Source organism: Sus scrofa, chromosome 3 (genome assembly GCF_000003025.6).
Source record: "Sus scrofa isolate TJ Tabasco breed Duroc chromosome 3, Sscrofa11.1, whole genome shotgun sequence".
Lineage (NCBI taxonomy): Eukaryota > Metazoa > Chordata > Mammalia > Artiodactyla > Suidae > Sus > Sus scrofa.
This window is the reverse complement of record NC_010445.4, coordinates 51,447,964-51,474,428: the sequence shown is the minus strand read 5'-3', so window position 1 is coordinate 51,474,428 and position 26,465 is coordinate 51,447,964. Positions and strand designations below refer to the sequence as shown.

General features: G+C 41.1%; 1 protein-coding gene across 6 annotated transcripts in view; it reads left to right on the top strand.

Moving 5' to 3' along the window:
* The window catches only part of TMEM182 (transmembrane protein 182), a 234,227-nt gene that overhangs the window by 18,262 nt on the left and 189,500 nt on the right, over positions 1-26,465 (top strand). For 5 of the 6 annotated variants that reach the window (XR_002342518.1, XR_002342517.1, XM_013995906.2 and 2 more), the window contains exon 4: positions 17,881-18,018. The exons of the other annotated variant lie outside the window; for it this stretch is intronic. Coding sequence is in view for 3 of the 5 variants with exons in the window: in XM_013995906.2 (XP_013851360.1) it covers positions 17,881-18,018 (138 nt within the window). In the remaining 2 variants the exon portion in view is untranslated. The remainder of the gene's footprint in view (positions 1-17,880; positions 18,019-26,465) is intronic. 6 annotated transcript variants of the gene reach the window in all.

Sequence of the window (26,465 nt, the reverse complement as noted above, 5' to 3'; positions counted from 1 at the left end):
AATGAGCAAAACAAAAACCCAGGGAACTCATCATCACATCATTCCTTGGGTTCCAAGTTTCCTTGTTGGTCTTCCTCTTCTTATTTCCCTTTCTGAATCTTCTTCTGTTTGTTTCATAGAATCTCCAGGGATTTTATATGTGATTAAAAGAAGCAATAGGGAAAATTATGCCTGCGTCATCTCCTTGGAGATGCAGAAGTTCATGCTATCTAGCTATGTTCTGAATTCAGGAACAGCTGACTGGATTTGCTAATGGTCAGTGAGAGGTGTGAGAGAAAGGGCAGAGTTAATAATGACACATTTTGTCCTTAGCAACTGGAGGGATGAAGTTGTTGTTTTTGGAGGTGGAGATGACTTTTAGGAGGAAGCTTTGGTAGTTTCTGGACATAGTAAGTTGAGGACACTTAGTGGAGGCTTTTGGATCACAGAGTCTGGAATTAAAGGTGGAGGTTTGGGCAGAAATTGTGCATTTGGGAGTCCTTGAATGGGGATATATTTAAAACTATAGGGCAAGAGAAGACTATCTGGGGAGTGAGTATGGGGGGTTGGAGGGCGGTGCAAGAACAGAGCCCTAGGAAGCTCTGTTGTTCAGCCGTCAGGAAGAAGAGAAGGGACCCACCAAGGAGACCCAGGTAGGACAGCAGCTAGGGAAGCAGGAAGAAAACCAGAAGCAGGTGATGTTTTGGGAACTAGAGAGAGAAAGTTTTTCTCAGAGAAGGGAGTGATAAGCTTGGCCAGATACTACCCAGATGTAGAGGAAGGCATGGCCTGAGAGCTGACCCTTGAGTTTAGCAGGCTGCCCACAGCAATTGGGTGTTGGGTTTTGCAACCTGGATTTCTTTCTTCTTGGGCCCACTTACTGCTGTTTCCCTTTTAACAAATCTTATCTTGTGTAATCTCTTTTTTCTTTTTACTTTTAAGTGATAATATATAAGTGATAAACATAAGTACTGCTTGATAAATTTCAGTGCTGGCATTAGGGATTAAATCTAGTCAATTTATCAATAATTGAAGCTATAAATTACTCAGAAGCCCCATCAAAATTTCTTCAGAGCTATTCATTATATCCTTATTTCTTGTTTCTGTATGTTGAAACCTACTAATCTGTTGGCAAATATATAAAAAAGAAAAATTTATTTTATAAAAATCATTAATATCACAACAGAATGACATTTTGTTTCTTGCAAAAAGCCCCTATTATGTGCAATCATTTTGGTAGCCCGCCTACTCTGGATAACATAGCTTCCTTCGAGCTTGATGACAGCGCTGTGAGGTCCAATTCGTTGCTGCCATTTCAAAGCCAAGGAAACTGATAGCAGTTAGGTTTTTCAACTCAAAGTTCATGTTCTATAGTGAGCTGCCTCCATTTCCATAATCACCTCCTTGATAACATTGTGCAGGAAATTATGGTTCCTTTTTCTAACAGGCAATAGATACTTTAAAACACAATCTATTTGTTAATTAGGGGAGGACTGTTGAGTTCTATTATATTACTTTTTCGTTTTGTCATGACGACTCAATATGAGTTTTTCTATTACTTTTTATTACTCTTTACAAACACATCTGGGGGTAGAGAAAGAAAATTAAAGTGACTTTTAAATATGGTTATTTTAAAATATGATTGATTTTTCTAAAGTGCTTTTTCTACTACTCACATTCATTGCTTCAGGACTGTATGTGGCCATGGCAATTATTCACATCAATAGAGCATTGATTTGGTATTGTTAAGAGAAGTGACACATTTTATGGAAAGCAAAGTGTTAACTTGTTTCCAGAGCAACAGCTGTTTTATACAATAGGAGGGGTATTTGCCCTCACAGCTTTCTGGGTTGAGTAGCTAGAGAGGGAAATCTTCCAAAGATATATCTTATCACTGCAGATAAATAAGACCAAATCCCCACTAGACCATGTTCAGAGTGGCTGTGGGAACGCATGTTTGATCTTTTCAATGATCTGCTTAAAATGGGCAGTTTTAGAGGGCTGGTCTTTTCGAGTGGAGACTTCCAAGTTCAATCTCTGCAGTTCCTTATCAAAGGGAAGTACTGACTGCCTGCTGGTTGGGGCTCTGACCAGAAGTGTTGGCAGACTTCTGAGACTGCTGGCTCTACCTTGTTATCAGGAAACAAACAAAATCTAAGGAGGCTGGATTAGTGACTCACTTCTTAAGAACACAGAGCAAATAGCAGGCAGGTCATTGAAGACGCAAGGCTGCCAGTAGGAATTTTTACTCTATCCCTTCAGACTTCGGAGGCCTAGAAGGAGCCAAATCAGCCAGAGGCGCCTGCGAGGGGTTTAGGTCCTCGGTGAACGCTGAGTTTGAACAGCAAAGACCATGTGTTCTATTCAGGGGCGAAGATGTGACACTCAGTTTGTTGCTGAATAAGCGGAGTGTGAATGTTTGTTCTGTAGTAAACCAAGCATGCTGGACCCACCAGGGAGGCCAGCTCTGTCCCAGCTGTCTGGTCTGTGCCCCGAAGACAGTCACCTCACACCCACCGCGCTAGCACTCCTTGCATGCGTGGTTCACATCCTGAACAATGCAGGTCCAGATTCTGAGCTGGCTAAGTATTTTTCCAAGGCATTTGCTGGCTGGATCAGGCCACTATTTGCCTGCACAATACTCTCATCCCAGCAGACCATGTTTGGTCTCATCTCTATACCTTTACTTTCTTCCTAGAAGCTTTTTAACTTACTTTTTTTTCCCCCAAATTATTACAATTCCTTGATAAGGTCTGTTGCCCATTTTATTTTCCTCACAATACAGACTAGTGTCTATGAAGTATTGTTAGTTTTGTGTGTGTGTGTCTTTATGTCTAAGTATTTTGCCCTTTAAGAAAAAATATCAAAATATAAATTTGTATAATAAAGAAAAGGGAGTATATGTTTTACTCTCCTTTTTTCTTTTTCTCGCTGAAAACTTCCCCACCCACAAAACTTTTAGCCAATCGTTTGATTATTCATAGATTGAAGCTTCATGTAGACAAAACACCTATTTTAAAAGTTAAGGAATGATTTTTCCTATCACTTGTATGGAAATTTTTATGTAATGTGGGGCCAGTTGTTCCACTGAGAAGCAACTAAATTCTACAAGGACCATAGAAATCTGCCATCTGCTCTCTCTCTCTCACCACTTCCCCAACACCAAAGCCTTTCACTCTCTGCTCCTTCGCACTAAGCTACTCGCACACACACCTGCTTTTCTTCTTCTTCTTCTTCTTCTTCTTTTTTTTTTTTTTTTTGTCTTTTTAGGGCCACACTCTCGGTGTTTGGAGGTTCCCAGACTAGGGGTCCAATCAGAGCTGTAGCTGCTGGCCTATACCACAGCCACAGCAACTTGGGATCTGAGCCATATTTGCCACCTTCACCACACAGCTCATGGCAATGCAGGATCCTTAACCCACTGAGTGAGGTCAGGGATCGAAACTGCTTCCTCGTGGATGCTAGTCAGATTTGTTTCTGCTGAGCCACAATGGGAACTCCGCTTCTTGTTTTTCTGTTCATGCCTTCTGCTCTTTGCCTCCATTTCCTGCCTTACTGGTCTCCCATGTAAGAATCGTCAGCTCATCCAAGAAGCCTTCTGCAATACGCCGAGACTGGGTCCAGTACCCTTCCTCTACTTTTGTGTGTAGATACACTAGAATTTTCCCCTTGTGCTTGGCATAGCTGATAGTCATCTGATTGTGTGTTTCTCTCCTGTTAGACTGCTTGATAGCATGTATTGTACTTTTTCATGGCATATCTCTGGTATGTGCTTATCCAGCCAGTGCCCGATGTAAGGTAGATTTTTCTACCAATGTTTGAGCATGGGTGAATGAAAGAGTGTACTTCAATTCAGATGTTAATCTCTCTCTCTCTCTCTTTTTTTTTTTTTGGTTGGTGTTTTATGATAAAAACAGGAACTATCAAGTCATTTTAGTGCTGTGCAATTCCTAAACTAACTTTTCTGATAAAGAAATATAGAAACTACTTTTGAGTCACATGCCTTAGAAAGATTCCTGGATGTGAGGTTGTAATAAAAGACATAAAATTCCTCAGAGAAATTTTTTTTTTCTAAGGTGTTAGAGACTTGTGGAGGCAAATCATCTGAAAGATATGAAAATGAAGACTCAGGGGGCTTAGAATACTTACAATAGAATACTTAAAACTAACTAAGCAAGACTTTGCTGTAATTATTTTCAATTGCCTACCAAAAGCTTCGGGTAAACAGGCCCACACTGAATGTTTAAAAAAAAAGTATATGAATAATAAAGAGATCCAAAACTATTCCTTTTATGGCCTGATTAAAGGAGAGCAAGTCTTCTCAGGAAAGGATCTGATGATGTGTGCACATAGAGGCTTTCATAGGAGAGTGAAAGCCCAATGCAGCAGATCAGCCCGGGAAAGTCTTTGCATTTTAGCAAAGAATGAAACTGGTTGGAGATGTGACAAGACAAAGGAAGGTGACCATTGGGTGGTTAATGGTGGGAAAGTGACTAGGAGAAATATATGCCAGGAACTGATGGAAGATATGGATTATTTTAGTAGGTTTATGGGAAGACCCATCGTGGTGCTGACTTCCTGTCTTCTCTGTGGCCAAAAAAACTCTTTTGGAAGTCCTTGTTTCTCCGAAGTTTCTCTGTAGGGTCAGATGAGGAAAACACCTAGGTTTCTTGCTGCATGCATCGAGTCTCATCTGCTCCCAGCTCAAAATAATCCTTATACCAGACTGGCAAGTGTGGGGTGATCTGTCCCCTTCCCCTCCCTGTTGGGAGCCTCGCTTTCCTCTCTACTGTGACCTTGAGAATGCCAGCCCCTCTTCTACCTCCATTCCTGCAATGCCACTCTGTCCGGCACCCAGCAAGCCTCTTCCTGGTCCCGTCCCTCCCCAGTGCTGTTAGGAGGAGCAAACTGGAAATGACTAATGGCAGTGGGTACGCTCTCAAACCTGGAGCGCCCTCAACCCTGTGACCAAACCCATTCTCCTGCTTCAGGGCCTTCCCAAAGTCACAGCCAGCATGGACAGCTAGAGCCCTGCCTCTGCTTCCCAAGGCACTCATTGCCTCTCAGCTACTCCTTCCCCATCAGGCATACCCTAGGGAAGTGAATAAACTCTGTGTCGGGTCTCTCAGTGTTCTTTTTGTCCTAAAAGAATCAATGGACAGAGCAGAGCACGTGACTTGGCTTGGCTCCTCCACGGCTGTGGAGCTCAGACATGGAGCTCTGTGCAGCCTGGCCTTCTGCTCGGCTGCAGGCATCACTGTATTTTTAGACCTGCCCGACATCGCCAAGACAAGCAGTGTATGGAGATGCGGGGCAGGCTTGCTGGCCTGTGTAGCAGAAGCGTCTTGCCTAAAGCTAAGGCAGCATATGCTGGAGGCCCTCATTTGCTGCCGGGGATGGTGGAGGGGGTGGTATGTTTTGTTTTGGCTTCATTTAGAACGTTTTGTAGCACTTCACACTGTGTGTGCTTGAGGATGTGTCGAAACAGAGGATTAGCTTTCTGAACTAGCTTTGTGAGGTGTCTGAGGCAAGATAGCAAGTTTTAAAAAATGAATAACACTTAAGTTTATCTTTAAACTGCAAATACAATATTTACGTTCTTATATGCACAACAAAATAATTTATCAAAACACTACGAATTTGGAATTGTGATCATTTGGATTGACTTTCCTCTCTATACTGTGTGTGAATGAGGGTTTGTCGTATCAATTAAAATATTACGAAATCAAGATGAGCTTTGTTAGTATCATCACAGACCAAACTGGGCATAAAATGAAACCCATGAGGACAGCCATCATTCTTGCTGGTTTCTCACTACCTGTATCAAGAGAATTACTAAAGCTGATTTCACCTGTCTCTCAACTGCCAAGCCTTAGCCCCTACAAGGGTTGCTGTAGTAACTACCTAACTAGTTGTCCTTGTTCTACACTTTTGCTGCTAGTTTGTTCTCTATCTAGTTATAGGAGTGATGTTCTGATACAAACGTAGCTACAAGGTCTGATCGTTGACCTTCCGAGGATCCCCAGGACAGTCCAGTAAAGTACCAGCTCTGTTGAGTGGCTCAGAACGCCACTTCCTTCCTAGGTTCATCATCAGCTTGGGCAGCAGCTGAAGGTAGCTGCCTTCCCTCCTCCATCCCCCTCCCCCTTCTTCCCCATCCCTTTCCCTCTCCTTCCCATTCCTTTTCCCCTTCCTCCCCATCCTCCTCCTCCTCTCCCAAACACCTTCCTCCTGCCTTCTGCCTACTGAAATCCCAGGCAAACATCAAGACCCAGTTCAACTCTACCCAGTACGGTAGGCCTTCCCTCACTGCCTTTCAGCGAATAGTGGCCTCGCTGCAGGAGTCATTTGGCTTAGTGATATTCTGTGTACCCCTCCAATAGGGCATTCAGAACACACTGTTAAATTATTTGCTTTTCTCCCACTGGATTGAACTTGCGAGGGCAAGGCTTCTTACTCTAGCAGTGTTTGGGGTCTGGCACCTAGAGAGCTGTTGAAATATGTTTGCTAAATTAAGTGTCTTCTGGTTGTCACCAACGTGCCCATTCACCAGACAAGCTTGACAGGGCTCTGTGTAGAGGTCTCTTGGGAGACACCAGTTTGAGTTATTGGATGGAATGGACTTGGAATGGACTTATTCTAAAATAATCCACAGTTAACACTTCAAGCTGCTTTTGCGCATCGCCTAAACTAGTAAGGTTTCAATGCATTTCAGTACATTCTTAGTGGAAAAGAAATTCTGTAGGGTTTTATTTTTCTAACCTTTACGACAAATTTGGAAAAGATGCCAATTCTGCCATTGGTTTCCTATCTGTGGTAATCTGCGCACACACACGTGCACGCGCACACATGCACATGCACACGTATCGATGTGCGTAATTAATAGTCCACTTTATCTCAGGACTTTCACTCTCCTCTCGTTTTGGGTGATTTGTATGTTTCCTACCTGAAGCATTCTTAATAAATATCTTCCTATACTTCCTATGTGTGTTGCTTGGAATTTGAACTTTGGGGTACACCCCAAAACATGAGATCCTTTGATATCTGTTTGAATCTGAAATTTGAATTTGCAGTGCAGTTAAGATTCTTTATGTCATCCACTTTTTATGAATGAACTGAGACCTCATGAACATATTTTTACATCCCATATACACTCTTATTTAACAAACCTGACAATCTCTAATGCCTTGATGTCTCTTTTCTCTATTAAAAAACAACAGGATAGTCCTCAAGTGAAAACTAGAAAGTGCTATATATATATATAGAAATACTGTTAAAATAGGAAATAATACACTTCCACAGAATATATTGATATGACAATTCAGTATATTCCGGGCTAATGATTTTCAATCAAGTTCTACTAGAATGAAGTTACTAAGTAAATTGGTAGTGAAAGTCATACTGTAAAAGTAAAAATTTAATCAATTTAGGAAAGTAAGCTGAGTACTCCAAGGGAACAGATTTCCATAGAATCTGTTTTTAGACTAATTACTCATCCTCCTCCTCATTACAACATGTGACCAAGGACCACTTTGTCAGGTGTTTAGATATGTCTAGAATTACATAACTTCATTTCTTTGAAAACAGTAGTTACCTCTGGCCTTTTGCAGATTCAGATAAAGATTTCCTTTAATTAATCCAAATTGCAGTGATGTAGATTACATGTAAATCTGTTTACATTGTAAATCTTGCTTGATGTTCTAAGGAATTAATAGAAATTCAATATTGTTTAAGTTAAGCTTTGAATTGTATTTAATGATAGAAATCGATTTTTAGAGACGTTTTCACTTGGCACAGCCCAGAGCTTTCAAAGACAAATCTTTGCAGTTTTTATGGGCTCCTATTAAGAACAAGAAAACGAATTAAGTATTCTCAGAGATACATTCAAAATCTAGGCATCTTAAACAATATTATAAGAACTAGCCAAACAAGAACATCCTTTAAAATTTTAAAGGTGTCTACCTACTAGAACTAAGAGCTTCTCTGCATCCTAGATCCATAAGATTAATAGATATCTTTTGTCAACTATATTATTGACAAGAGCATTTTATTACAAAGTGTGTAAAAATAACAGTAATAGCAACTATATTTGAGTCCTTGGTACATGTATTACTTTTCATGTATGTTCTCTAGCTTTCCTATAACCTTATATAAAGGATAGTGTTTTCTCTATTAGAAAACTGGTCTATCAGAGTCACACAGTAAGTGGAGGGGCCCCAGAATCATGTTTGACTCTCAACGCATGTGTTCTTAGTTCATTTTGTGCTGAAAAATCTGATTGTCTTGGTTTCACTTGAGACAGTGAAACAACTACCCAGTTCCAGGAAACGAGCCTTCATTACAACTGAACATTTCAATTCTGGAATCAAAGTGTGCCACATATGCAAACTAGGTAATATAATTAGCTAGGAAACAGGAAGTTCCAAGAAATTTTGAAATAGGCTTGAAGTTGTGCACTTTTTAAATGTTGAAGCACAGGCAGAAAATAAAGCATGTGGTGACTACAGTAAGGGATTGCACTTGGAAGCCATGTCTGTGTGGTCACAACATTCAGATGGCCAGGTTTCCCGTCCCTTCAATACACATCTGTTGCTCCTGCCTTTTACCTGGGATTCAGAATGAAAAGTTGGGCTGCTTAGCTGAAGTAAACCAAGGGCGGGAAATAGCAGGTCCGAGGATTTAAGTTCCGGGGAAACTTTATCCCCCATTTCTGTCTGGTTCTCTATTCTCGCTCCCCCTCACTTGGTTTTTCTCTTTCTTGCCGTCCCTCTGCTTCTCTCTGTGCAGAGAGCCTCCTCTGCTTTTTCTGCCCTCTCTGTGGCCTGAGTCCTAATTCCCACCTCTGATTGTGCACGGTCCAGGTTCCTCTGGATCAGCTACCATTGCTTCCTTGTGGCTTCAGCTCTACCCAACATCCCCTCACTTCCCCAGTGTTCCTGTTCTCAGGGGGTGGCACTGATTAGCTCAGTGAGTCTTTGCCCCACTTCAGAGGCTACCGTGTTCTGGTTCTTTGTGTCTGGTCTCTGACCCTGTTTGTTTGGAATTTGGGTATTTGGGAGGCAGGTGGTGTAAAACATAGCCAGTGCCTTCTTAGTAGATGGGGAGGCTTCCCGTGGAAGGCAGCATGAATGCTCTGTGGGACTTTATGGATTGTCAAACACAACTTTTGTACTGTAAACCATAATCTAAAGGGATTTCCTAATGTCAGCGGCACATAAACAGTATGTGAGGCTCTCTGGGGAAAGGAATTCACTTTCCTCTTACTAAATATAGTACCACTTGCTGTGTCGTGTTAATGCAATTTTAACGACAACAGTAAAAGGTACCACAAAATAAATGTCATTCATCGGTCTTTTGTGATGTGCTACACATTTCACATTCATTATTAGTATTTCTTCCAAGAGCTCTAAAGGATGGACACATACTTTCCTATTTTAGAGAAGTGAAGGTTCAGAAATATCCATAGTTTATAGGTTCATAAGTTTAAGTAACTGGATACTCAGATCAGCCTGAATCTAAAACCTACGTTTCTTTACTGTATTATACTGAAATTATATGTGTGTGTGTGTGTGTGTGTGTGTGGTGTGTATATTTCAACAAGTATATTTTAAATAAATTAAGATAAGAAAAATAATCTACCGTATTTACACAGATATCCTCCTTTTCTGTTTCTCTTTCTTCATTTCTGAAATTTCAAGGAAACTCTGGTGTCATTTCCCTTCAGCCTAAATAAATGTCTTTAGCATTTCTTTGTAGAGCAGGTCTACTGGTGACAAATTCTATGTTTTCCACTTGGGAAATGCCTTTCTTTTACCTTCATCCCTCAAAGATAATTTCACTAGAGGCAGAATTTTAGGTTGATAGGTCTTTTTCTTGGGAAACTTTAAAAATACTGTTTAACTGCCTTCTGGTCTCAATTGTTTGTTTGTTTCTTTGCTATAATTTGTTGTGGCATACTCACTGTTGTGTACTTGCAGGGTTCCAAACCTGCAGGTGGAAACTCCCAGACGTCCTCTGCCCTCTGCTCACAGAGGGTGATTCAGTCCCTGTTGTCCCCAACATGCCCTCAGCCCTTGAGCACCCCCTCTTCAAAGGCACCCCCTGTGATCATGAAAGGGAGCAGCCCAATTCATTACCACCAATGCTTTTCCTTTGCTTTGTGGTGATTGTGACTACATGCCCCCAGCTCACAATATTTACTCTAACATAGGCAATGGCCTCAATCATTTCCTGATGAGAAACTTATAGTTCTTGAAAATGATGTTCTGGTATCTCTAATATGTCATTCTCACCCCAATAGCCCTGTGTGCATGCTTGGTTTTCAGGAATTTTATTATTACATACCTCCTCTTTAGAGTTTGCTGAGTTGTTGGTATCTATAAATTTGTCTTTCACCAAACTTAAGACATTTAAAGGCATTATTTCTATAACTGTCCTTTCCACACGAATAGCTTTGCCTCTGCTTTAGGGACTTTGGTGACACAGATATGAGACCTTTTCATGTTGTCCCACAAGTTCCTGAGACTAATCATGTTTGTTTTTGGTCGCTTTTTCTTTGGCTCTTCAGTTTGGATAACTCCTATTGCTCTCGCTTCACATCCATTTGCTCTTTCCTCTCTCATCCCTGTTCTGCTATTGAGCTCATCTAATGAGTTTTTACTTCACTTATTGTATTTTTCAATGCTAAGATTTCAATTTAATTTTTTTTTTTTGTCTTTTTGCCTTTTCTAGGGCCGCACCTGCGGCATATGGAGACTCCTAGGTTAGGGGTGGAATCAGAGCTATAGCCGCTGGCCTACGTCAGGGCCACAGCAATGCAGGATCCAAGCCGTGTCTGCAACCTACACCACAGCTCATGCCAACGCTGGATCCTTAACTCACTGAGCAAGGCCAGGGACTGAACCGGCAACCTCATGGTTCCTAGTTGGATTTGTTAACCACTGAGCCATGACAGGAACTCCAATTTAATCATTTTTTAATAGACTATATTTCTCTTCTGAGAATTTCTACCTTTCTATAACTTCAAGACTGTTCAGCTTAGTTCATAGAAGATGGTTCTAAAGCCTACTTTAGAGTTGGTCTGATAATTCACACAGCTGGATCATGTTTGAAGAGATATCTACTGATTGCTTGTTCCTTTGAGAATTGGTCGGATTTTTATCGTTGTTGGTATATCAAGCAATTTTGGATTATATCCTGGACATTTAAAATATTATGTTGTGGAGTTCCTGTCGTGGCGCAGTGGTTAATGAATCCGACTAGGAACCATGGGGTTGTGGGTTCGGTCCCTGCCCTTGCTCAATGGGTTAACAATCCGGCATTGCAGTGAGCTGTGGTGTAGGTTGCAGACGCGGCTCGGATCCCGCGTTGCTGTAGCTCTGGCGTAGGCCTGTGGCTACAGCTCCGATTTGACCCCTAGCCTGGGCACCTCCATATGCCGTGGGAGCGGTCCAAGAAATAGCAAAAAAAAAGACGAAAAAAAATAATAAAAATTAAAAAAAATATTATGTTCTTAGACTCTGCATACTTTTAAAAATTCCCTGGAGAATACTGATTGTTTATTTGACTAGGTACCCAGCTGGCATGGTTCTGTCCTTTTCTTCTGTAATAGTAGTTTCACAGGGCAACCACAAGCCAAAACCAAATATTGCATTTGCAAAAAATGAAAAAAAAAATACACTCAAGCAGATAATAACAGGAGACCATCCAACCAAAAAAAAAAAAAAAAAAAAAAAAAAAAAGAATGGAGAACCATAGAATCAACTGGAAAACAAGGTTCAAATGGCAATAAATAATCATCTATCAATTATCACCTTAAATGTCAATGGACTGAATGCCCCAATCAAAAGACACAGAATGGCTGAGTGGATAAAAAGGCAAAAACCTTCAATATGCTGCCTACAAGAAACTCACCTTAGGACAAAAGATACATATAGATTGAAAGTGAAAGGCTGGGGAAAAGTATTTCATGCCAATAGACATGACAGAAAAGCAGGAGTCGCAACGCTCCTATCAGACAAAATAGACTTTAAAACAAAAGACATAAAGAAAGACAAAGAAGGACACTATTTAATGATTAAGGGATCCATCCAAGGAGAGGATGTTACTATCATCAACATATATGCCCCAAACATAGGAGCACCCAGATACATACAACAAATATTAACAGACATAAAGGGAGATATTGATGAGAATACAATCATAGTAGGAGACCTAAATACCACCCTCACATCAATGGACAGATCCTCTAGACAGAAAACCAATAAAGCAACAGAGATCCTAAAGGAAACAATAGAAAAGTTAGACTTAATTGATATCTTCAGGACACTACATCCAAAAAAAGCAGAATACACATTCTTCTCAAATGCTCATGGAACATTCTCAAGAATCGACCACATATTGGGACATAAAGCGAATCTCAATAAATTTAGGAGCGTAGAAATTATCTCAAGTATCTTCTCTGACCACAATGCCATGAAATTAGAAATCAACCACAGGAAAAGCAAACAGAAAAAACCTACTCCATGGAGACTAAACAACATGCTACTAAAAAACCAATGGGTCAATGAGGAAATCAAGAAGGAAATGAAAAACTACCTTGAAACAAATGATAATGAAGACACAACCTCTCAAAATCTATGGGATGCTGCGAAAACAGTGCTCAGAGGGAAATTTATAGCAATACAGGCCTTTCTCAAAAAAGAAGAAAGATCCCAAATTGACAACTTAACCCTCCACCTAAATGAATTAGAAAAAGAAGAAGCAAAAAAGTCCTAAAGTCAGCAGAAGGAAGGAAATTATAAAGATCAAAGAAGAAATCAATAAAATAGAGACTCAAAAAACAATAGAGAAAATTAATAAAACCAAGAGCTGGTTCTTTGAAAAGGTGAACAAAATTGATAAACCCCTGGCCAGACTCACTAAAAAGAGGAGAGAAAGAACCCAAATAACCAAAATTATAAATGAAAAGGGAGAAATCACAACGGATACAACAGAAATACAGAAAACCATAAGAGAATACTATGAACAACTATATGGCAATAAGTTTGACAATCTGGAAGAAATGGACAATTTTCTAGAATCTTACAGCCTGCCAAAACTGAATCAAGCAGAAACAGACCAACTGAACAGACCAATCACTAGAAATGAAATTGAAGAGGTCATAAAATCACTCCCTACAAATAAAAGCCCAGGACCAGATGGCTTCACAGGTGAATTTTATCAAACATATAAAGAGGAATTGGTGCCCATCCTCCTTAAACTCTTCCAAAAGGTTGAAGAAGAAGGAATACTCCCAAAGACATTCTATGAGGCTACCATCACCCTCATTCCAAAACCAGACAGAGATACCACCAAAAAAGAAAACTATCGCCCAATATCTTTGATGAATATAGATGCAAAAATTCTCAACAAAATCTTAGCCAACCGAATCCAACAACATATCAAAAAAATTATACACCATGACCAGGTTGGGTTCATCCCAGGTTCACAAGGATGGTTCAACATACGCAAATCAATCAGCATCATACACCACATTAACAAAAAAAAAGTCAAAAATCATATGATCATCTCAATAGACGCAGAAAAAGCATTTGACAAAGTCCAACATCCATTCATGATCAAGACCCTCGCCAAAGTGGGTATAGAGGGAACATTCCTGAATATAATCAAAGCCATTTATGAGAAACCCACAGCAAATATAATCCTCAATGGGGAAAAACTGAAAGCCTTCTCACTCAAATCTGGAACAAGACAGGGATGCCCACTCTCACCACTGCTCTTCAACATCGTTTTAGAAGTCTTAGCCACAGCAATTAGACAAACAAAAGAAATCAAAGGCATCCATATAGGAAGAGAAGAGATCAAACTGTCACTGTATGCAGATGACATGATTCTATACCTAGAAAACCCTAAGGACACAACCCCAAAACTCCTTGAACTGATTAATAAATTCAGCAAAGTGGCAGGATATAAGATTAACATTCAGAAGTCAGTGGCATTTCTGTATACCAGCAATGAAACATTAGAAAAGGAATACAAAAATACGATACCTTTTAAAATTGTACCTCACAAAATCAAATACCTCGGAATACACCTGACCAAAGAGGTAAAGGACCTATATGCTGAGAACTATAAAACCTTAATCAAAGAAATCAAAGAAGATGTAAAGAAATGGAAAGATATTCCATGTTCCTGGATTGGAAAAATCAATATTGTGAAAATGGCCATCCTACCCAAAGCAATCTCCAGATTCAATGCAATCCCTATCAAATTACCCATGACATTTTTCACAGAACTAGAACAAACAATCCAAACATTTACATGGAACAACAAAAGACCCAGAATCGCCAAAGCAATCCTGAGAAACAAAAACCAAGCAGGAGGCATAACTCTCCCAGACTTCAAGAAATACTACAAAGCCACAGTCATCAAAACAGTGTGGTACTGGTATCAAAACAGACAGACAGACCAATGGAACAGAATAGAGAATCCGGAAATTAACCCTGACACCTATGGTCAATTAATCTTTGACAAGGGAGGCAAGAACATAAAATGGGAAAAGGAAAGTCTATTCAGCAAGCATTGCTGGGAAACCTGGACAGCTGCATGCAAAGCAATGAAACTAGAACACACCCTCACACCATGCACAAAAATAAACTCCAAATGGCTGAAAGACTTAAATATACGACAGGACACCATCAAACTCCTAGAAGAAAACATAGGCAAAACACTCTCTGACATCAACATCATGAATATTTTCTCAGGTCAGTCTCCCAAAGCAATAGAAATTAGAGCAAAAATAAACCCATGGGACCTCATCAAACTGAAAAGCTTTTGCACAGCAAAGGAAACCCAAAAGAAAACAAAAAGACAACTTACAGAATGGGAGAAAATAGTTTCAAATGATGCAACTGACAAGGGCTTAATCTCTAGAATATATAAACAATTTATACAACCCAACAGCAAAAAAACCAATCAATCAATGGAAAAATGGGCAAAAGACATAAATAGACATTTCTCCAAAGAAGATACACAGATGGCCAACAAACACATGAAAAAATGCTCAACATCGCTGATTATAAGAGAAATGCAAATCAAAACTACCATGAGATACCACCTCACACCAGTCAGAATGGCCCTCATTAATAAACCCACAAATAACAAGTGCTGGAGGGGCTGTGGAGAAAAGGGAACCCTCCTGCACTGCTGGTGGGAATGTAAACTGGTACAGCCACTATGGAGAACAGTTTGGAGATACCTTAGAAATCTATACATAGAACTTCCATATGACCCTGCAATCCCACTCTTGGGCATCTATCCGGACAAAGCTCTACTTAAAAGAGACACATGCACCCGCATGTTCATTGCAGCACTATTCACAATAGCCAGGACATGGAAACAACCCAAATGTCCATCAACAGATGATTGGATTCGGAAGATGTGGTGGTATATATACACAATGGAATACTACTCAGCCATAAAAAAGGATGACATCATGCCATTTGCAGCAACATGGATGGAACTAGAGAATCTCATCCTGAGTGAAATGAGCCAGAAAGACAAAGACAAATACCATATGATATCACTTATAACTGGAATCTAATATCCAGCACAAATGAACATCTCCTCAAAAGAGAAAATCATGGACTTGGAGAAGAGACTTGTGGTTGCCTGATGGGAGGGGGAGGGAGTGGGAGGGATCGGGAGCTTGCGCTTATCAGACACAACCTAGAATAGATTTACAAGGAGATCCCGCTGAATAGCATTGAGAACTATGTCTAGATACTCATGTTGCAACAGAACAAAAGGTGGGGAAAAAATGTAATTGTAATGTATACATGTAAGGATAACCTGACCCCCTTGCTGTACAGTGGGAAAATAAAATTAAAAAAAAAAATAGTAGTTTCAATGTCAGTTCAGTCCTCATAGTCTTTACTGCACCGTTTGGGCCTGCCCTGGGGTATCACCACTTTGACTTGCTCTGGTACTTGGGTGGTTTTTATACTGTATCTTGATTCTCAAAGCCTTCTCAAGATAGTTGTTTGCTATTTGGTCCAGTTTTAGCTGTGATCAGAGGGACCATATAATGGGCTCCTTTTCCCCTGGACCACATCTTACTAAAGTTTGTACTCCTAGCACTTGCTACAGCACCACCGTGCGATAGACACTGAAGTAAAAGAGGTGAATGACAATGTAAGATGTGAGGTTCCCCAGTTATCTGTCAAATTCTGGTAGGACAGGCATGGCAAATATTTGGCTCAAAGCCCTTCATTCTTGCTTCCTGCACTCAGAGCATTTCTGTATTTTACTGCTCTGTGCCCTGCAGAGCCTGGATACAACCATAGCATACTTCCTGACACAGCAAGCCTGGCAGCCACTGCCAAATGAATGGTGTTGGCAATGCCTTTGGGTCCTGTCTTCAAGACCGAGTTATTCAGGTGAAAATATAAGTCTTCTTTTCCCATTTAACTGCAGTGATTCCTCACCTTAATTTTCCATCTTCCCATCTTCCTTACTCTTAAAGATTCCAGTGGACTGACATATTTTTTTTTCTCTTTACCAGGTGGGCTTGTTGAGAAAAATCATTCTTTACTTTTTTATAAAGTTTCTGTATTTTCATAAAAAATTGAAATTTGATGAATATAATTCACTCTGCTTTCCTTCATTTATACATACAGGAATTTATTTTAGTGTTTTGCCTTTGGGAAATGATGGATTTGTTTAACAGATTGGTAATTATTCCATTCAAAAATGATCACTAGAATTCTTCTTTATTTGATTACTAAATGTCACCAAATCCACAATTTATTTATCAGCAGCTGCATCCATTAAACCAGACTTGCTGGCCCTTGCCTAAGAGACTGCTATAACTTCTCTATTTTAAATCTTTCTGAGAACGAATATTAGTAGAAAATAGTAAGCCTTAAATATATCTGATTTTATTTTATTTTTATTTTATTTTTTTTGTCTTTTTGTCTTTTTGTTGTTGTTGTTGTTGTTGTTGTTGCTATCTCTTGGGCCGCTTCCGCGGCATATGGAGGTTCCCAGGCTAGGGGTTGAATCGGAGCTGTAGCCACCGGCCTACGCCAGAGCCACAGCAACGCGGGATCCGAGCCGCGTCTGCAACCTACACCACAGCTCACGGCAACGCCGGATCGTTAACCCACTGAGCAAGGGCAGGGACCGAACCCGCGACCTCATGGTTCCTAGTCGGATTCGTTAACCACTGCGCCACGACGGGAACTCCCTATATCTGATTTTAAATCTCAGTTTGTACAACCTTTTTTTTTTTTGCTTTGCTTACCATTTTTATTACCTGAAGACTATTTTCCAGTAGAATCTCAATCTAAATAGAGGTGTGTGTGTGTGTGTGTGCGTATAGGTGTGTGTGTATATATATATAGTTGTTGTTGTTAGGAGATTGGGGTGAATTTACTGGCTTCTAAAGGATCAGTGTGCCATAAGCATTAGCTTGGCAAGAAGTAAGAGGCAGTGTTAGCGAATATGAATGCCTTTTTATGTCTTTGTCCTTTTGGTGTGAACACTTAAGTGTGACCCATATTGGAAGTTTCGCCAGTAGAGTCTTTGTAGAACTTCAGCTGTTCGCACTGTGAAACAGATAGTCTGGTCAGAAAAATGAGCTCCCAGAGTATATTCAGCCTGTGTGTAGGGTAAATACTGTGCTTGCGTTGATACATGTTCAGCATCATTGCATCCAAAAGTTGTCTGATGAGGCTTCCTTGTAAAGATAACTGAGGACCATAGCCTGGGATTCACAGGCAGTGCTAGGGCTGAAATGAACCAAATGAAGAGTAGGGAAACTTACACAACGACAACGGTCTGCTGTGTTCACAATCTAAGTGTGCTTTTCTTTTCTCCTTTTCTCCTGGGGGTCTGCAGTTTACCGTGGCTTCTGGGCGGTTCTGATGCTCCTGGGGGTAGTCGCCGTGGTGACTGCGAGCTTTCTGATCATCTGTGCAGCCCCCTTTGCCAGCCACTTTCTCTACAAAGTCGGGGGAGGCTCCTATATTGCGGCAGGTATGTTCAGTATGATGGGTATGTCTTCCAGCAGCGGTTTTCCTCTTCATCTTTTCTATTTCTAGTTTCTGGGGTGGGGCTTCTAGTAGTAGTTAATATTCACATACAGTATTTCTTGAGTGCTAATAACTATATGTCACACACTTTTCCATGGACTTTCTATTTTCCATTTTCTCATTGTATCTACGTTATGTGAATGAAGACACTAGACAGGAAAGCTCTGCTGTACAAGCCTTTTAATCTCTCTTATCCTGTTAATTTTTCACCTGTAAAATGGGGGTTATAACACATTTGTCTGTAATATCTGGGTGTAGGTGTAGCTTTTTTGTGTATGCTTACGAAGACAATCCCTTATGCTATTACAAACCTTCATGATTTGTTTATTATAGGTAAAAAGCACATTTTTCTACAACATCATTCTGTTTTCTTAATTGTGGTTTATGGGCATTATCTAAACACTCTGATTTGTAAAACCTGCATTTATTTTAGTCAGCTTTCCAACCAGTCTTTCTAATTCCTGCTGAAGATCATAGTATAAATAGAAAAATAATTGAATAGGTAAGTCTTGTCAATTTGGGGAGTTTTTCATTTAATTAGGAAGTAAAAGCCAGAGCACTAACTTGAAAACGTATGCACAGGTTTTTTTTTTTTTTTTTTTTTTTTTTTTTTTTTTTTTTTTGTAAACCTAAGGATTCTAGGAATTTAGACAAACTTCTGTCTGAGTAAGATCCAACTGCACCTGAGTTTGCTGTATTGTGGCATCAGATGAGAAGGACCAGGTGTCTTGCCTTGGATTGCAGTGACCGAAGGAAGGGGCCAGAGTGGGCGGCTCTATTGTCTCTCTACTCATTGCAGAGCTGGCTCATGACATGGCCCAGCATCATCTAAAATGGTCAGTTAACAAGACAGTTCCTTTAAGCACTATTTCTGCATAATATCATACTTAATTTTTCAGGGGGAATAAAAAGAATAATCCAGTGTAGATCCTCTGCTCAAAGAGCTTAAAAAATTCCCCCACAGAACAGCCAAAACCAAAACCAGAACCAAACCAAAACCCACCATGGGGAGAAGGGTCTTATTTAACCTATTCTGTCTTTCTTTCATCTTTTATTTCAACTCTCTCTTCATTTAGTTTCAAGGGCCTTTAACAAGGACTGGTTTACCTATTTGAACTCATAATCTTTAAAATAACATTGGAATTCCCCATTGTGGCTCAGTGGTTAACGAATCCAACTAGTAACCATGAGGTTGCGGGTTCAATCCCTGGCCTCACTCACTGGGTTAAGGATTTGGCATTGCCATGAGCTGTGGTGTAGGTTGCAGATGCGGCTCGGATCCTGCATTGCTGTGGCCCTGACGTAGGCCAGCGGCTACAGCTGTGATTAGACCCCTAGCCTGGGAACCTCCATATGCCGCAGGTGCGACCCTAGAAAAAGACAAAAAAATAAAAAATAAAAAAAAAAAAATAACATTGAACCACTGAGATACAATTCACATACCACAACCTACTCACCATGTTAAAGTGTATAATGCAATGTTTTTTTTATTTTGTTTTGTTTCTTACATTTCCAGAGTTGGGCAAAGATCACCACTATCTGATTCCAGAATATTTTTGTCCCACCACAAAAAAACCCCCTCATCTCCTATCTCCCCGCCCTCCCCTCCACCCAACTCCTGGCCCTGAGAACCAGTGCTATACCTTCTGTTACTGTGGTTTCACTGTTCTGGACACTTCATATGTGTGGAATTACACAATATGTGACCTTTTTGTCTGGCTTCCTTCTCTTGGATCTCATAATTGATCTCTCTTCTTTACTTCATAATTTCATAAGCCCAAACCCCTTATCTGCCTTCTTCACCAAATACCTTTTCCTCCTCCAAACCACATTTTACTCTCACTTCATTCAAAGATCTAGATAGGGTGCATGTTTTTCCATGGTCTTCACAGAAATAATAGCTCTTTACTAAAATGTGTAAATATTTGTTTCTTCTTCTTCTTTGCTTTTTAATCTTCTAAAACTTTGCCAATAAAAAGAATATGTATTAGCTATAATTTAGTGTTAACATTGTGTGCAAAATAATTGTTTTAAATTCAGAAATGCTCTGATCTTGGATTTGATCTTTACTAGAGAAATGTGTGTGTGTAGTGCTTTTGAGAAAATTGTTGGTAATTTTTCCATTTTATTCTTTGGGGAAATAGCATATCTAATGAATTTTTGGCTTCAGTGGATGGGAGAACTGAGGTCCTCTTGGCTCAGGTCTTTATGCAAAAACCCCTTGTGTTGAGAGGCATCTATGGTGTTCTGGGAGCCCATCCTGAAAGCCACTCAACCAGATGATTATGAGGATACTGCTTTTCAAGTCTGACTTTGAATTTCCTTCATGGCACAATTCTTTATTGTTTGTGTAGGACCATTTATTTCCAAGAACAGAGAGAGAGATTCTGTTGAATGAGATAAAAAAAAAAATTACTGTTTACTTTTATCTGTTTGGACAGAGAAAGCGATGTTCTCAGGAATAATTAAAATTTACTGGCTAGGAGTTCCCGTCATGGCTCTGTGGTTAACGAATCTGACTAGGAACCATGAGGTTGTGGGTTTGATCCCTGGCCTTGCTCAATGGGTTAAGGATCATGTGTTGCTATGGCTGTGGCTGTGGCGTGGCATAGGCCAGCAGCTGCAGCTCCAATTCAACTCCTAGCCTGGGAACCTCCCCTCCGTATGCCGCAGGTGCAGCCCTAAAAAGCAAATACATAAATAAATAAATAAATAAATAAATAAAAGAATTAACTGGCTAGTAGCAGTTTCCACCATGACAATCTTTTACAGCAGTTGTGGAACCAATAACTCACCCTTCAACCTGAATGCTATTGACAGAATTTTTAAAATCTTCAGTTGTCCATTATTAACATCCTGAGATAATGCTAATAGGCAACTAGTCCTTTCAGAGTTGGTGTGGAAACTTACATGATATTCTATCTTAACACTAAGGAATTATATGCAAGATGCTAGGGTTTTTGGGTGCTCAACATTTTCCTGGACTACATTTAATATAGAACATTTACTAAGTTAAATTGGATTGAATTTATCATGCTTTCTTTAGTTAGATATTATGTTTTCAAAACAAAGAGCTCTCCTTCCATGGGCCGAGTATTCCAGAATCTCTTCTTTGTAGGCCTTGCCTTGTCCTTCCTGCCTCACCGTCTTCCTGTTGCCAACATGCTGTACTCAGCCGGGAACAGGTGTGGCCTGGGCCCACAGTTGCTGTGGCTACTTTGTCAGTGCCACAAACAAGATTGGACACTGTCTCTTTATTTGGACAGATGGCCTTAGGACAGGGCAGAACTAGATTCCAAGTGGCCATTGCTGGGTGTGTGCACATAGAAAGACTCTTTGGCATCAGCAAGAAGATTATTTTGGGGCATTCCACTCATGGCCATGGCATGCTGATGTCACAGCTGTCACTGTGAGCAAGGGTGGGGTCCCTGGTCTTCCTCTGGCCCTGTCAGCAGCTCAGAGCAAGGTCTGGAGGCCATATGTTGTCACTTGCTGCACTTAGGCAGACGACGCCTCAGGCTGGGCCCTGTGTTCCTCAAGGAAGTTCAGCTCTGGACCAAGTACATGGATGTTGGGGACATGGCTTGGATCGTCAGTGTCGGAAAATGAGACACATGAACACGGGGAGATCTCGACAAGGCTCTTTACTTAAGCAGAAGGGCGCAGGTGCTCAAAAAGCACGCTCAAAGAAGAAAAGACCCTCCCTGTTTATCCCTAACGCAGGTGATGTACCTGTCCCCTTTCCATTGGTCAGGTCAGGATGCACATTCTTCTTGGTTAGCTAATTTGTAACAAAGAAGAGGGAAAGAGGAGGGGGTTTGCAGGAAGGCGTTTCAGCCGAAACCAGAGCAAGATAGAGTAACCAAGATTTTCTTTGACAGAAGAGACATTATGTTACTTTCCACACAGCCATTGTCATGTTATGACACCCAAGTCTGTTTCAGTGTGTCTCACTCCATACCTGTGCCTAAACAATTGCTGAAATTTTAAATGTGGATTCCATGAGGACTCAGATACAAAGGGCTGACTTGAGTCTTCTCCTAACCCTGTGATGTTGGATGTGATAGGAAAGGTGCAAGAAGGCATAGGGCATTATAGAGCATTTGAAATATGTGCAGAAAGTTATTGTATGGCTGAATATTCCTACTGCCTTGGCAAAGCGACTTTAATACAGGAATGACTATGCATGAGTAAGACCTCTGAGTGTACAAGGAAGAATAATGATGGGGTCTGGATGTTCCAGGAAACTGATATTGGCTGATAAGCCATAAAACCTCCAAGTTCGTATTTTACCAGCATATCAGGTTAGGAAGATTTTTCTTCTGTAATTGAAATCACCTTTTCTTGAGTGACAAACTGGGATTGCATTTTTTTTTTCTGCAGAGTGTAGAGCTAGACAAAGTCTCCCTTGGGTAGAGGGGCCTGGAAAGCTTCTGAATCTGGTTAAAAGCCTTGTTAGAGTCTCATGTTGGATGAGACAATGTGTGCATCTCATATTGTAAATCCGAGGATCATAGAAGCCCACTCCCCAGGCTCAGGGTGTGTTAACTGAAGGAGAGGTCGTCTTTGCAAGGGAATTTAGTCCCTTGGAAGGTGATGGAGGCAAAGCCGTGGTCTGACCCCTGCCCTGTTCTGTGGCCCCAGGCTGTACTGCTCTCCCAGACAGCTGTTTCACAAGCCGTTGCTGGTCACCAGGGACATAAGCAGAGTGAGTTGGGGTGAGTTGTGTAAACCCTCTGCCACGTGGTCACACAGCCTGAACACATCCTCCTCTGGCTCAGCCCCGCTTTCTGGTCTGGAGGGCAGGGCCTTCTAAGAGCATAGGCATATGAACCCCTAAACATGTAGCTTAGGGAGATAACATTTTTACCTCCAGACAGTAAAACTGACTCAGAATTTTTGTTTGTTTTCTTTAAAAGATCAGTGGAATTTGTAGTAGCTCATGGTAAACCACATCCATTTCTACATAAGATCAATGTGATGGACGCATAATACCAGACTTTTTGCCTTAATCCTAGAAAAAATAGCTCATAGAAGCCCAGGGACATATTTCAGAAGTTCATTTTCCTTCGACTGAGACTGAACACAGGGCTCACGGGAGGCACCGGAGTCATGCCTGGCTCATCACATTTTCCTCCAGAGAAAGCAGAATGCACAGTGGTTGGAGTGGAAGAGTACATGGAGGAAACAGAGCAAGAGCAGGAAGGGATTCGGGAAGAATTGCTGACAGCCTAGACGCAAGCATTCTAAACTTATAGGCAACTGAATCTGCCCCTCACACCTGCTGTCTCCATGTCTATACAGTGAAAGATCCAGACTATAAACAACCATGGACCCAGGAGGGGCAAAGGAGGCTTCCATGTGAGGGGAATGGGCCTGTGGTGCCAGTGAGTGCTTGTCAGGCAGGCTTCCCTAAAGCTTGTGTCTTTCACCAAAGTCTAGGACTTTGTTGGAGGTGGGCTATGGGAAGAAAAAGTGATTAATAAAAACTATGTGTGACTGACACATCAGCCAGCCAGAGGTACTTTTATAGTAGAATTAGCGTCCTTGATTTTTGTGAAATGCAGAATGGCTGCTTGGATTTCCCTTGGGCTCAGTCTAAAGGCTCAGGTATACTGCTCTGCTTTCCAGATAGGAACTGAAGAGCTGATCCCTCTTATGTTTCCAAAACTACTTGCTTTATGCACTTGCTTTGTGCCTTCAGGTATCATATTTGGGAGGAAAATTATTTGCTAGGTACTGAAACTATTATGATGTGAAATTTTAACATCTTCAATCTGATACTGTTTCATAGATGTCAAATCTAGAATAAGTCAGCCTCGGTTAATATTAAATACGAAAGAGCTGAGACGAGTTTTTGTTTGTTTGTTTATTTTTCCTTTTTGGGCACATCCATGACACATGGAAGTTCCTAGGCCAGGGATCAAATCAGGGCTGCAGCTGGAACCCATGCTGCAGCTGTGGCAACATGGGATCAGGAACCCACTGCACCATAGCAGGAACTCCAAGATAGTTTTTATTTACAAAAACATTTTAAAGTCTTATTACTCTCAGATATTTCTTTGAAAGTTTATTTTTCTCTATATTGTTTATCAGTTGAAATATGTGTAACAGGCTTTTAGAATCAGACTTTTCCTGACTTGGTTTTGAATGGGAACCAATATGCTAAACACGGACACACCTCAGAGGTATTGTGGGTTTGCTTCCAGACTCGTGATACTGCAGCCTATTAGTGTGCAGTATGATGTCCAAAAAATGTACATCCTTTGATTAAAAAGACTTTATTGCTAAAAAATGCTAATCATCATCTGAGCCTTCAGCACATTGTAATTTTTTTGTAATAGTAACATCAAAGATTGCTGATCCTGTATCACCTAATATAGATAATAATAATTAAAAAGGTAAAAGTATTGTGAGGATTACTAAAGTGTGGCACAGAAACCTGAATGAACAAATGCTGTTGGAAGAATGGCACCAGCTGAGTTGCTTAGTGCAGGGGTTGCCACAGACCTTCAATATGTTAAAAATGCAGTATCCAAGAAGGGCAGTAAAGCAAAGTGCAGTGAAACCAGCCCTCCTGCCCATGACACTAACGTGAGGGGACAAGTCCCAGAGGGAGATTTCAAAAGGGACTCCCCACCCCGCCCCAGTTCCTGAGTGTCCACCATCTCAGCCAGGTGATGACAGCAGCTGTGGACTGTGACAGAGGGAAGGTGTGAAGGGGAGAGGGGACAGAGCTGTTTCTCTGGAGGGAGCTGTCTCCTGCCCTGCATCTCTGCGGCAGCCCCACCTGTCAGACCATCCCTGCCCAGACAGCCTGGGTTGAGGGGATCCTGCCCAGCGAGCCTAGAGTGTGAGAGACCCCCTCAGTGGTAGCTTTGGAGGAGCTTGTCTGAAAAAAACTGGAACTTCAGACTTAACGAAAAACTCCCCACCCTCTTTAAAAATGTATCTGAGCAGTTTTTCTTAGAACAAGAGCAATGGGCTTGACAAATGAATGATTTCACTCACCATGAGGTATCCTTACTCTTCACCCTTGAAAGGGAGTCTTCAGATGTGTGAGGTGACTGGACTCTCCCTAGCCTATAAATAGGACCCCTGGTTTAGAGTTAATTTTGCCATGTGGAAAGGCAGAATGAGTTCCCCTCTGCTTCATCCTCCTTTTCTGGTATACACATATCATAAACACTTTCTGTTTAGTAGGTGCTGGAAGAGATTGAATTTTTTGGCAAATATTGTTTCATTCCACACCCTTCCCACAAACTATCACTTTGCTCAAAAATAAATATTAGTGAGTAGGAAAGGCATATTGGTTCCACATTTTGATACCTTTTTTTCTTCGTTTTACAGCCACATGTGCAGCATTGGGAATTTCCTGGGCTAGGGGCCTAACTGGAGTTGCAGCTGTCAGCCTACACCACAGCCACAACCACACTGATCTGAGCCGCCTCTGTGACCTAAACCTCAGCTCACAGCAACACCAGATTCTTAACCCCCTGAGGGAGGCCATGGGTCGAACCCGCGTCCTCACAGACACTATGTCGGGTTATTAACCCACAGAGCCACAGTGGGAACTCCAGAGGCCTTTTTTTAAAATACGTGTACTTTCTTATGTAGAAAGAAAAACACATCAGGGATAGATTCACCTGAAGGATCAGATCAACACAGGCTGAATTTTTCCTAAGAAGAACTTTTACTCCCTGTAGCTAAGGGGCTATTGAGGAGAGGCAGGAGGTTTGCCTGACTGGACAGAAGAAACAGAAAATGTCCTTAGTGTGAATAAACCCTGGTCTGGATTCACCTGCTGTTCTTTCCTAAGTGTTCCCTGGTGGGGCTGTGAGGTGACGGATGCCACTTGGTGGAGAAGGCCCATGAGACATAGACAGGCACATTCCAAGCAGTCATTCCCTCACTGCTCTCATGCAACCTCAGAATTGCAAGGCCTTGTGGCACGTTGATTCCCTTGTCTCTTGGCCAGTCCTGAAATAGCCCCATCACATGAGAAGCTCTGACACTTTAGAAGATTTCAGAGAATAATATTTCTAGCTATTAGCAAGAGCTCATGCCAGAGCTTAATAATAAAAGGAGCCAGCACTTGTTGTGCTAGCCTCTTCCGGGCCTCTCGCTAAGTGCTTTGCCCTGCTCATTCCTCCTGGCTGCTCTCTGTGGTCAGCACTTGTACTATCTCCATGTTACCAGGGACAGACAGAGACACAGAGAAGCCAAAAACTTGCTCAGGGTTACTCAGCTAGTAAAGTTTACATTGCACTGTTTTTGTATTTTTTGTTATTAAAGTATGGTTGATTTACAATGTTGTGCCAATTTCTGCACTACAGCATAGTGATCCAGTTTTAATGTGTGTGTGTGTCCGTATGTATATATAATGTGTGT